Source organism: Antedon bifida, chromosome 9, assembly GCF_963402885.1.
Source record: "Antedon bifida chromosome 9, ecAntBifi1.1, whole genome shotgun sequence".
Taxonomy (NCBI): Eukaryota; Metazoa; Echinodermata; class Crinoidea; order Comatulida; family Antedonidae; genus Antedon; species Antedon bifida.
Window position 1 is genome coordinate 13,875,740 of NC_136234.1, and position 12,733 is coordinate 13,888,472.

The window sequence follows — 12,733 nt, forward strand, 5'->3', positions numbered from 1 at the left end:
GCAGAAAGCACTAATACTTTTATTTATTGTTTTAATTAAGACAGATTCTCAGAATAGCAGATACCCTTTGATTGAATGTTGAGATGCCATTTAACTCCTATTTAAAATGACGTTTTTATAAATAATAATTTGTTTGACCTTTTAGTAAATGATGTGGGCTAACCTTTTTTTTCGCTTCCACGAATGCTTTCATCTATCAATTTGCATTAAAATGATTTCAATTTTAGGGTGATGTTTAGGGGGATGGTGAGCTGTTATTAGCTGATATTATATTACATATTGCTATATTTTTTAAATAAGAGGGTTTTTTTGTATTTTACAGATTTTTGACAAACATCAGTCTTACAAGTATTAATTCTGGTGACTTTACCAATATGTCAAAGTTGAAAACATTGTAAGTATTAATAGTGAAAACATTTTCATTTTGAGATATTGAGATATAGTTAATAAACTAATGAACTATATCTGAACATTGTAAGAAGAAATATAATGTCAAAAACAAATTGCTATGATGATGATGATTAATAAATACTGACCAGTAATAATGATTATGGTATTAATGATGATAATAAGGTATGAAGATAAATAATCATGGAAGGTGTTCTGTGCAGTAGATATATATTATGATGACATTAAATTAGGTGGGCAGTAGTTGATCTTGTGGGAGAAGTAAGTACATGATAAATCAGTGGTTGTTGAAATGTTGAAATCAACTGTTCCACACAATTGTAGGTGGTTTCATCAAGGCAATCTAACAACATTTAGCTCGCAGTTAGCTAACACTGAGCTCTCGTTGCCAAGATAGGAACTCTAACAGTCCTTTGATCTTATGTCTGGCTACGACAAATACCAACATTACTGTACTATGTACACATTCTCCGTGGTGCGGAGGGGTGTGTTATCGTGTCGCAGATAAATCCTTTGATCTCTGGAGCTCAGCATCCTGTTGTTCGATTGCTTATAGTTTCATCAGTTTGGTTTGTTATGTACAATATCAGTATAGTGGTGTTGACCAATGTTAATGATGTCGTAAATATTGACTGTGATGTCTACAGAAACAGACCTGTTGTTGTCTACACCTTTCTTTTACCATATTAAAAGTGCATCCACGACCTTACTATACCACTACTACTACCTAACCACTGCTCTGCCCACATCCACTACTTCTTAATAGTAACATTAAATCATCTTAGACCTTTATGGTATTTTAACATATTTTATAAAGAAATTTGTTGACTACTGAAAGATCAATCAAAATGATAAATTACAATTTTATATGTCAATTTTTATAGATAATGGATGTTCTTACGTCTTTATTCGTGTTTATTTTCCTTCCTATTTAAATTTTAATCTAATTTAACAACATAGACTGCAGATTATAACAATCACCATGTCATAACTTGCTTCATCCAATTTTCTTTTTTAGCCTTTAGCTAAATATCTGTACCTCCTGTTTAGTTTGTATATGTCACATGTTTTAAAATTGTATGACAAAACAGGTGTAAAGTATGTCCTAAATAATCACTTTAGACAAACACAATAGGTCAAATAGTAAATATTAACCATGCTTGTTTTTATACTTATCGCAGTTTAATTTTCAATTCAAAAATTAACCTGTACTGTACAAGTTTCATTACAAAATATTAAGACCTTTTTTCTTTTTAGTTTTATTTACTGCACAGTATAAGTTTTTACATTTTGCTGATATTTATTTCAGTATGCTTTCTTTAGAGGGCGCTATGCTAGTTTGGAACTAAATGCACAATACATTATACATTTATATATAACTTGTATAGAAGAATAAGTGGTTTATGCTACTGAGAGGAGAGGGAACTTCCTACTGAGAGGACTTTTGCAGTGAAAATGTTTTATGATTAAATTTATAATACTACTATATTAAATCACATCCTTTTCTGCTGGTCAGTCTATGACAATACTTGATTCACTTCCTTTGGTCAATTGATGGTCACTCAATGGTCACTTTCATATTTTTTTAAATGAAAATCTATACTATATTTTTCTAAATTTGAACTAATTTATTCTGACACACTTTGAAATCTTTTAAATTACACTGGTCAATAATCCTCTGGTCAGTTTAAAGGCTTTCCTTTGGTCAATTTAAAGACTTAATTTAGCAATTCTGTGGTATTTTGATTCCCGCTGAGACTAGGTAATTATTTCGCTATCTTTAGATTTTGTTTTACCTTATTACCTTATTACAGATGTATGTTAAATTTTTGTCTGAAAAATTGAGTAAAAGGTCAATTTATATAGAGTGGTTCCAATTTTCTTAATTTTAAAGATGTATTTTCCCCCAAAAACATGAAAAATGAAGATTGATAAAATCAGATTTTAAATAGGACATGTTGTATTTTTAAGTTCACTTCCTCAGAAAAAAAAAAAAAATTTTCATACCATTTAAAGACCAACAAAATTATCGCAATAAGCCTATATTTAAATGTACATAAAAGGCAGTTTGTGACCTTAAATTTGTCCTGTCACAACTCCAGACTTGTTCTGTGTAATTTAACAACCATGCTTTTTAAAAGCAACATTTTCGGTGTTCCTTTTTTAATATTATAAATAATATTGCAAATAATAAAAGATTGTTATTTCTATCTTTAAATCCTGGTCGATATATTGAGTTGCCGCCTTTATGTTACATGTCTTCCTCACTAACATAATGATAGAAGGCAATTCCTAGCCTTAGGTCACCTTATGTGTTTCTTTCCCACAAAATGTCTTTACTTTACACCATATCATATATGCCATTTTATTTGTAGGTATATTACTAAGGTTAAAGGTTGGTGATTCTGCTGAGCAATCTTTATTTCTCTAATTCTGCAGAGAATTTCTTCATTTCTCTAACTTTTTCTTAATTATTTTTTCAGGACAATGACGGATATGAGAAAGCTGGAAAGCATCAAAGAGAACGCATTCGATCAACTTCCAACATTAGACATTTTGTAAGTAATTGATTTTTCATTGAATTTTACTTTTCCTTATTTCTATTACATTAAAACACTTATCAGGGAGCACCTTTTGGACCTTACAAAGTGTTTCCTTAATAGGTGTGTCCCCTAGATAGTGCTTGGTTGTATGGTTGGTCTTAGTGTTTAAAAGTATATTTTCACTTGTTTGTTCCATGTGAAAGAAGGGTTTTTACTGTAGTAATTCATAATGTGTAAATTCAATTCATAACGTTCATCATTACACAATATCTTAATAATTTTAAAATCTTCTAACTGTTTTGTTTGTGATCTGTGATATACTGTAAGTTTAACGCAAATGACCATTTATAAACAGGTTTTGATTGGTCAATTCATTTGCAGTGCGCTTATGTCCATGCGTTGTGTATCATCACACAGTCATACGTTTATATACTTGTTAAAAATTAATTCAAGTTATTTCATAATTATTATTAAATTGTTTTACTAATTTCTCTTAAAGACAAATTGAGAATTCCCCGAAGTTGAAGACCATCGAAGACGGAGCATTTGGTAACCTGCCACAATTGAACCACCTGTAAGTACTTTGCATATATTTATCACATTCATTTCTTCCATTTCATTAAAACCATTAAATTTAATTTTCCTTCTTTGAGAACTACATTCAAACAGACGTTTACAGATGCATCACATTACCTTGTTTTGTACCCTGATAACCTATTTAAATTTGTGTGCAATTTAATTTAATTTTTAATAAATGTAGGTCAAAAGGTCCCGATATTAGTGTATAGAGTGTACATGTTTATAGTATGAGCTAGCCCCCAAGGAAAAAACTGAATACTCTTGTATTTAATTTATTTATCAAGTTAAATCGAGATAGAATGCCCCCACCAGTTTAGATTAAATACTTACTGTGTTGTTTGACATCAGAGTTGTGCACTAGTTTATTTTTACCTAGAGCTATTTAGCAAGTTCTATTTTTAATATCGTGTGTTAAAAGCAACTGTTGCCAAGAGCACAAACTTCAGTACATATTCCAGGCTATCCTTAAATCTCTCTACACTATCAAACTATGTGATATGCCCAAATATGGTAGTGATATGGCCAAATATGGTACATATTTCACTTGACCAATCACAATGCATCGCACTTTTGAACACATTAGATAAAGTTGTATCTCTGTTTTAAAATGCACTTGTTAATTCCCTTTATCTGTCTGTTTACGTGTTTCCTGAACAGCAAACCAAGACGGAAATTCCAATCCAGTAGCTAAATATTGCTCCACATAAACTGGTTTGTTTGTGATCGAGAATGGAATTAATTGGGGTCTGTTTAAGATTGGATATTGTTTGTGTGTGTGGCAAGATTTAAAACTATTTTCTTGCTCTAGAAATGATCCTGAAGTGCAGTCCTGCTTCAAGGGTTCTTTCCTGCTAATCTGCCAATACATAATCTATGAATTGAGGAATCAATTTTACTATCTGTCTTGTAGATCCATCATGATTTATCCCAAATAAAATGTATTCAACAAGTCTGTATCACATACATTATATATATTCTTGTGCATTCTTGTCAGTTTTTCTGTTGTATGTGACATACATCTAGTATTCACAGCAAGATTTTCTGGTATTTTCAGTTTATCTTGAGGCCTAAATTAAGCGCTATTAGCCTATTTGTGGTTGTGTTTTGTCCAATTTTAAACTCTATATCCCTCCAAAAACAAAACACTTTACACATACCCTTTAGGCAGGTGATTCTATTGACCGTGTTGGTTAACCAGACATTTGCTCTCATTTTAAATCTGTCTTATTGATGGATGACATGTGTCTGTTTTCAGGCGTTTTTTGCCAGATTTCTTTTGCGACCTAATTTCTAAATCTTTCTCTATCGTTATTCGATGCAAGTCCAACTATTTATAGGCATCAATTTAGGTCATGTATTTTAATAGTTTTATTTATTTTATTTATCTATTTAATATTAAACATTTCCGTTTATTCATATTTGTTAAAGAAATTAAAAATACATACTTCCCCAAGTCTGTAGTTATTGTCTTTTTTCTGTAAGTCCTCCAGTTGGCATTTCGATTTTCGTTTGGAGACGATCTGAAGTTTTATATGTATGAAACGCCATATGTGCCAAAATATTTAAATACAGTCTCCAGAACCTAGACTAAAAAATACAGCACAAAGTAGGCAATCATAATATTTTGATGGCGAATGTTTGGTATCAGTTGGTGCAATTAATTAATAGACTAGAAGTTAATTTGCTTTATTAGTCAATGTAAAAAATTTACAAAACAACTTTCTGTTGCCACACTGATGGCCCACATTGGTGACAAAGCATCAGCAATTTCATGCATTTTTTTTCTAAACCTTGTGAAAAATGAAGAATTACATATTTGTAACTATAATTACTATATCCATGTAGAAATAAGTTAACTTATTTCTCCATGCTATATCTGAATGTTAAATTAAATTAGACAATCTAAATACCGCAGAGAGACCATGTGTCATTTTATTCATGTTTGTCTGTCTCGCATATCTGTGACACAAATACAAAGTAAAACAGTACATAAGGACAATACTCTACAAAAAGATGATGTACAGTATAATGTGCATGTATGGTATATTCATTAACAATATTTCAACCTGTGCAGGATATCATGACCATTCTTTGCTTGTCAGTGTCACATCATCAGCTGAAAAGTGACACAATAATTGCAGTTTATTAGATAATTTCACCACATAAAGCACAAAAAGCTAGCTTTTGTTTTTGGGGCGGGAGACAAATGATGGAACGCTAAATTGTAATTTAATGATGAACAGAACACTGTGGTATTCTGGGATTGCGAAGATTATTTTGTTGTAAATATCTGTCTCCTTCAGTCTACCGTACAAATACAATTAAGCTCACTAGTATCTAGTATACAACCATTAATATTATATTGTTTTTCGTTTTTATTTATAGTACAATAACACATTCTGGATTGACGGCTGTTCCTAATTTGACAACAATTGAAGTTGGACAAACATCAAGAAAAAAAATGGTAGAAATGATGTAAGTAATTGACTTGTATAGTAGCATTGCCGTAGCATACATGCCAAGACATCGTAGTTAGGTGGAGATACCTAAAAGATTCAGCCGATTTATACTGTATCTACATTTTTGCAGTATCATAGGCAAACTCTGTGATACGGCTTCACATGTGTTTCACATGTGATGCATGTATCATAGACCTTAATCTAACTTTACGGAATTTGATTACCAAAGTATTGTCATCTGAAGATAGCACTGAGAACCAGGTGACTGCTCCATCCAGTATTAGGTCTATCAAATGATTTTCTAAATAAATTCAAATCAAATAAATATTGTTCAAAGTACCATAAAGATTGTTTAAATGCTAAAATGAAGTTATTTTCCGATTTTCAAGCTATTTTCTTTCTTATTTAGATCCTTGACTCACAATGAAATTGACCATCTATCTCCATCGATGTTCTATGGCATCAACTTCAATATCTATAAGTTGTAAGTATACTTAAGTGCTTATTTACCTTGTGTATAGAATAACATAGGATTACCCAGATTATGTCATATATTATTACATAGGTTAGGTAGTTGCAGACCCTGGGGCTTAGTATTGGTGTATGTGTGTCATTTTAGAAATATATTCATTAATGTTTTATTTATTCTCATTTTTATATTGTAATGCACACTGACATTCAACCTTACTGATGTCAACAACACAATTCAAACTTTTGTACAAAAATGTTACATAAATGAGAACTCTTACCATAGTCACATGATAATATAGTTACTGCTTTTATGATGTCATAGTATACAAATAATGAATGTTTATCAGTTGGATAATGAGAATATTTCATGAGCTGAAAATAGAGCAGTCTCCATCAAGGAATAGAAAACATTAATTATTTTTTTATAACACACCTACTTTTATTCAATATCCATGGTAAATTATTGACAAATGCTAGGCTGGGAAGCAGGCCATTAAAATAGACACAGAGTAGAACAGTTATGGACGGTGCATACGAAAAGTTGATTTCCGAACATTGTGTGGCAAAAATTTTCAAAATGTTTACAGAAAGATTAGCATTTATTAGAGAATGTTCATTATCACCATTAGATATTACTTTCGTTAGATAGAACTAATTCCAAATGATACGTGATACGTAATTATTGACCAATCAAATTTCAAGAATACAATCAGGTGTGTTATAAAAAACACTATTATAAACTTTAGAAAAAAGGTTTGATATTTCACAATGCTCGTTGGACTTTAAAATGCTACAAAGAAATTTATGACTTATTTACTACTGCATATCATCTTCAATTTACAGCTTTATTTAACTTTCAATCGCATGGCTTTTCTGAAAACAAAACAAATCATTATCTTGGGACATGTAGCACTTAATGATTTCACAACTTTTACAACTCGTTCTGGTTTTATGTTAACATAATTGTGGATTTACTGTTTGTATATCCACAATGTTACACACAATATTATAAGGAATCTTTGATACATGGATTGTGTAGAGAGTAGAATAAAGTTTGATTTGTTTTACTGACTGTTCAACACTACACTTTTTCTGCCTTAAATCAGAGAGATGTAAAATATTATTATTATTTTACATCTCCCTGCTTAAATCAATTCTTTTCTAGTCTACAATAAAAAGCCTTAACCTTTTAATTTTCTTCAATAATTTTCAAGTGCAAAACTAAAGGAAGAAATTTGCCAAAAATTAGGGGTTAAATTATGCTCTGATGATTTCATTGTGGATTTACCAAGTCAATGTCTGAATTTAAACAAAATTAGGGGGTGGGGTTATATTTGAGTATGGGATGAGACATGTTAATAGTAACGTTTGGTAAAATCCACATTGTTTTGCCGAGAATCAATGTCGCTAACAATTAACTAATAGCAGTTAAAAAATGAAAATGGTAAAACATTATACCATTATATATTGTGTCAATCAATGTTGAAATTTAAAAGTGTGGTTTGTTTGCGATTTTCTTTATCGCAGAACCTGCGCTGTTTAATCTCCAATCTGAAGGACATAAAAAGCATGTTTAATTTAAAGTGTCCTGCCGAAGGACATTTGGTACAGGCATGCATTTTGAATGTAATATGGTTACATGTACTTAACTGCTTTAAGTTTAATTCCTATTTAATCCGAACCATAACATTCAACATTGAAACTTGGTGGTCATCTATCACCATTTTCTATCAAATTATTGATTAATTTAGCTCATATTTTGCTATTTAATTATTGTTTGTACTAATTTTCTTAATAGAGAATTGGAGTTCAACAGAATCACTGAAATTCCAGCCTACACGTTTGGAGGCTTGACAGTTACGAACCTGTAAGTACAACTGGAGTTGGGGAATCTGGTGTGTTAAGCTCTGTCTACACCCTGTCACTATCACACTTAATGTGACAAACAAATGTAATGTGCCCATATATGGACACGATGACATCATATCACTACCATATTTGGACACATTACACTTTTATTGTCAAACTAGTTTGATAGTATAGACAGAGCTTTATACTATGGTTCATATAATACCACTGTAGGAAGCTTTCAATATGTCCATCCATTTTGACATGCTTCCTCACTCAATTCTTAACACACTTTTGGCGGATGCCAGTTCCAGATGACGACCAACAATAGAGTCTATTTCATGCCTAGCTTACCTGGATGGGCACGATTCACAGACGATACCACTGTCTTGGAGGGGTGTTCTATAATTGTTATTACTTTTCTTCCCTCGAAGGGGAAAAGGCCTATGTCGGTTTATCCAGATAAGCCAGCACTTACAGACTACCAGCACCACCATTGGTTTGTGTAGTATGATCCGAGTCATCCTAAAATGGAATGCTCCCTACTTTTGGCCAAGCTCAGCTATGCTGTGATCCATAGAAGTAGGCTACAGTATCATAATCCACATCGTTTTAAATCATCCTGACAATTTAATGTTTTTATAGGGATCTCTCTAATAATCCGTTGGAAAAAGTAAATGATGACTCATTTTCTGGGATTGATGAGGATAGCCTTGATACTATGTAAGTAATTGTTGGTGTGTTATTATGTTTTCAACATTACATGTTTAAGGCTATGTTCACACACGTCGCAAGGTAACATTTATCTAGTCTAATTAGGACATGGGTTGTGTTCACACACGTTGCTGTGTTCATCTGGATCTGTCTGAATATTTTACTACAAATTAAACAATCTCAGAGGTCGTATTTATGTATTTTATGTAAGTCTTACAAAAACCAAGCAAATATACTGGAGACACTACAACCCTGATTTGATTGGCTATTGGAAAAATCTGTCAAATCGCTATCTCTTAACGTTCCTATCCAATCAGAATCAGTCAATCAGGATTGCTTCATTCCAAATGGTCAGCTCCATATCTGGATGAAATTCAATCCACTAGCGTGAACCAGCCAAATTATGTAAATTCAATTATAAATATGTTAATTCAATCTAAATATGTCAATTTAATCTAAATATTTAAATTTAATATAATATGTAAATTTAATATAAATATGTAAATTAAATATAAATATGTAAATTAATTAAATATGAATATGTAAATTAATATGAATATGTAAATTCAATATAGATATGTAACTTCTAAATGAATAGGCAAACATTATATTCTTCATAATCTGTTCCATAAAAACAAAATTATTATGTTAAACAAAAAATGTACGGAAATAGTAATTACAATTGTTTTTGTTTTATTTGTTTACAGCGATCTAAGTTATACAAAAATTGATATGTTGCCTATCAGTGGTTTGAAGAAGATAAAGACATTAATACTCGAAGAAACGCCACGGTTAATGCAGTTCCCATCTGTATTTGTATTCGAAAACATTGAAGAAGCCAGGCTACACTATTTCAGCCACTGTTGCGCCTTCAAGTATGAAACACAGACCGACACCCCAGATGACTCCAAATATGGCAACAAAACAGACGACATTAGAGGCTGCACGACCACTGCTGAACCAGCAAGTATCGGGTTCAGTGAACAAACAAAATCAAAAACTTCTCCTGTGTTTTATGATGGAACAACTACAATGTTTCCGTTTGATTTTGATCCATTAGACCCGTCTGGCCCATTCGATCCGTCTGGCCCATTCGATCCGTTTGCTCCTTTTGATTCAAAGCCATTGGTCCAAACTGGACAAGGTGTAGCTCTGCGCCGTCGGTCAGTTGGACGAAGGTCAACTCGCTTTCCTTTCAACAATCCTTTAGATCCTACTGAAGGGGATACAAAATCGCATTTTTTATCTTCATTTCTAAATTTCAATGATTCCAATATTGTTGTTAGTGCTAACAGTCAGTCAGCCGGCTCATCTTTTGGTTTTGAACCACTACCAATAAACCCAAATACAACCCACAACCATATTGGTAGCAAATGTAATGAACTTGCTAAAAAAAATTACAGTCAGGTGATTTGTACTCCTATGCCTAATGCATTTAACCCTTGTTCAGATGTCATGGGGTACGTATTCCTGCGTGTTCTTGTCTGGGGAGTCGCAATGACCGCTCTCGTTGGTAACTTGGTTGTGGTAATGGTGCTTCTGTCCAATAGAAGTAAGATGTCAGTGCCAAAGTTCCTGATGACCAACTTAGCATTTGCAGATTTTTGTATGGGGTTGTATTTACTGATGTTAGCTTCTGTGGACGCTCACACGATTGGTGAATATTACAACTACGCTATCAATTGGCAATGGGGAGCAGGATGCCGTATTGCTGGCTTCTTTTCGCTGTTCTCTAGTGAGCTATCCGTCTTCACCCTATCAGTTATGACTATAGAACGATGGTATACTATAATTTATGCAATAAACCTCAACAAACGTATTCGATTGCATCATGCTAGTCGTATCATGGTAGGTGGTTGGCTCTTTGCGATTCTGATGGCCTCATTTCCATTATTCGGCATCAGCAGTTATGGAACCACCAGCATCTGTTTGCCATATGACAACGGTACTGTGCCAAGTATTGTGTACCTAACGCTGCTGCTCACGATGAACGGCATAGCGTTCGTACTGATATGCGGATGTTACATTATGATGTACTTAACAGTACACAGTCCATCTAACACAATCACTCATCGTAAAGACATGAAGGTTGCAAAACGCATGGCAGTCCTCGTCTTCACCGACTTCGCTTGCTGGGCTCCGATAGCTTTCTTTGGAATGACCGCATTGTTTGGAAAAGTTCTTCTGACTACTGATGAATCAAAGATTCTAATTGTCCTATTTTACCCAATCAATTCTTGCGCTAATCCATTTCTGTATGCCATTTTCACAAAAACGTTCCGTCGTGACTGCATCCTGCTACTTGCGCGTCATGGACTCTGTGAAAGGAAAGCACTCAAGTACAAGGCAACTATCAGTGGTTTTCGTTCAATGTCGCAGTCAGCAACCATGCGTGAGCAGTTTGGTAAACAGTGGCATCGTGATTCAGCCGGATCCGTCATGACTCAAAACACATGTTTGAATGACAACAGGCCATCTGTTGCATTTTCAGAGCGTGACTTTGCGTTAGATAGCCCCAAGCCAACTCCACGTTCAACACCTGTTACATCGCCCGTGGTATCTTTGAAAGATTTCGTGGAGACTATTAAACCTGGGAAATCAAAGCAACGCAGCGCTAGCATTGGTTCTAACTCATCCGCTAAACATGTTGAAGTTTCTCGTAAATTAAGTGCTGTACCAGAAAAAGCAACTGACGATAAAACCCAGCTGGAAATCATTAAATGCTCACCTGGAAAAGATTCTCGTCTAAACGGTATGATTGAAAATGTGAAACAAAAACAAGAAGAAGCCGTGGAAGATTATTCAACAAATGTAAATAATAATTACGAGAACGTTGAAGTTGAAACACATCGAGACAATGAAGTCGATGAGGAGGACGGAGACAAAGAAACTGAGAAGAATGAGCCCTCAGTAACTGAAAAACCAAAGTTGGTAATTGTAGGCCTATGTAATGTTGAAGACAGAGAAACAGTTTTATAAATGCGATATCTGGAATAAACCAGTGTTTTCTACCAAGCTTTAACATCAGTGGTCCAAGAATATGTTTGGACAGGCATTTTGGCACTTTTTATCAATTTGTATTGTATTTGACTGTATTTTAGGAAAATCCTGAAATTGCTTTTTCTGGATCTTATCTATTGGACGATCGCGCATGCTTAGCTTATCAGTCGGCCTTGAATTCAAATATATCAGATTTTTATAGATACATGTATGTAAGTTAAATAAGAGGTTAAATAAAACCAACTTTCCAAAAACCTAACATCTTTGGGCTATTTTTCAGAAAGTCTGTTTTTTTCTTGGAATTTTTAACACTAAATCGACTCTCCCAACTCTCTACTTTTTACCATTAAAAACACATTCAGAATACATTGATTTCTGGTGTCGGTATTAAAAGAGTTTAGTATTAGTTGGAGAGAATTTGAGAATCCTTGTTTTTCGTTTGTTCATGTTGGGACACATTTGACTGCCTTTCCATAAATTTTACAGAGGCTATAAATGTTCCAAAATGCGTCTTTCACTAAAGATTTGTATCGATCAATAACTTATGATCATGATCATTTTTGTTAGATATTTTTAATGACAAGCATAATGTGAATATTAAAATGCGCAAATTAGTGCTAGAGTTTTTTTATTAATATTTTTTATGAACTAAGAGGGCGCTATTTAACATAACTATAGTTGGTTACTATTTTGATATTAAAACACATCATC

The 12,733-nt window shown here is 33.1% G+C and overlaps 1 protein-coding gene across 1 annotated transcript; it reads left to right on the top strand.

Moving 5' to 3' along the window:
* The first annotated feature begins 215 nt into the window (after positions 1–215).
* LOC144852962 (lutropin-choriogonadotropic hormone receptor-like) lies at positions 216–12,331 on the top strand. Its single transcript, XM_078711016.1, has 8 exons — positions 216–394; positions 2,892–2,966; positions 3,451–3,525; positions 5,916–6,005; positions 6,399–6,473; positions 8,259–8,327; positions 8,954–9,031; positions 9,730–12,331. The coding sequence occupies exons 1-8, from the start codon at positions 375–377 to the stop codon at positions 11,999–12,001; spliced, it is 2,754 nt and encodes a 917-aa protein (XP_078567142.1). The 5' UTR covers positions 216–374; the 3' UTR covers positions 12,002–12,331.
* The last annotated feature ends 402 nt before the right edge of the window (positions 12,332–12,733 follow it).

Excerpts from the sequence above, each read along its gene's own strand:
- LOC144852962 (XM_078711016.1), top strand. The coding sequence starts at position 375 with ATGTCAAAGTTGAAAACATT. Across the intron at positions 6,006-6,398 it reads AAAAAAATGGTAGAAATGAT|ATCCTTGACTCACAATGAAA; the intron begins GTAAGTAATTGA and ends TTTCTTATTTAG. Across the intron at positions 8,328-8,953 it reads GGCTTGACAGTTACGAACCT|GGATCTCTCTAATAATCCGT; the intron begins GTAAGTACAACT and ends ATGTTTTTATAG.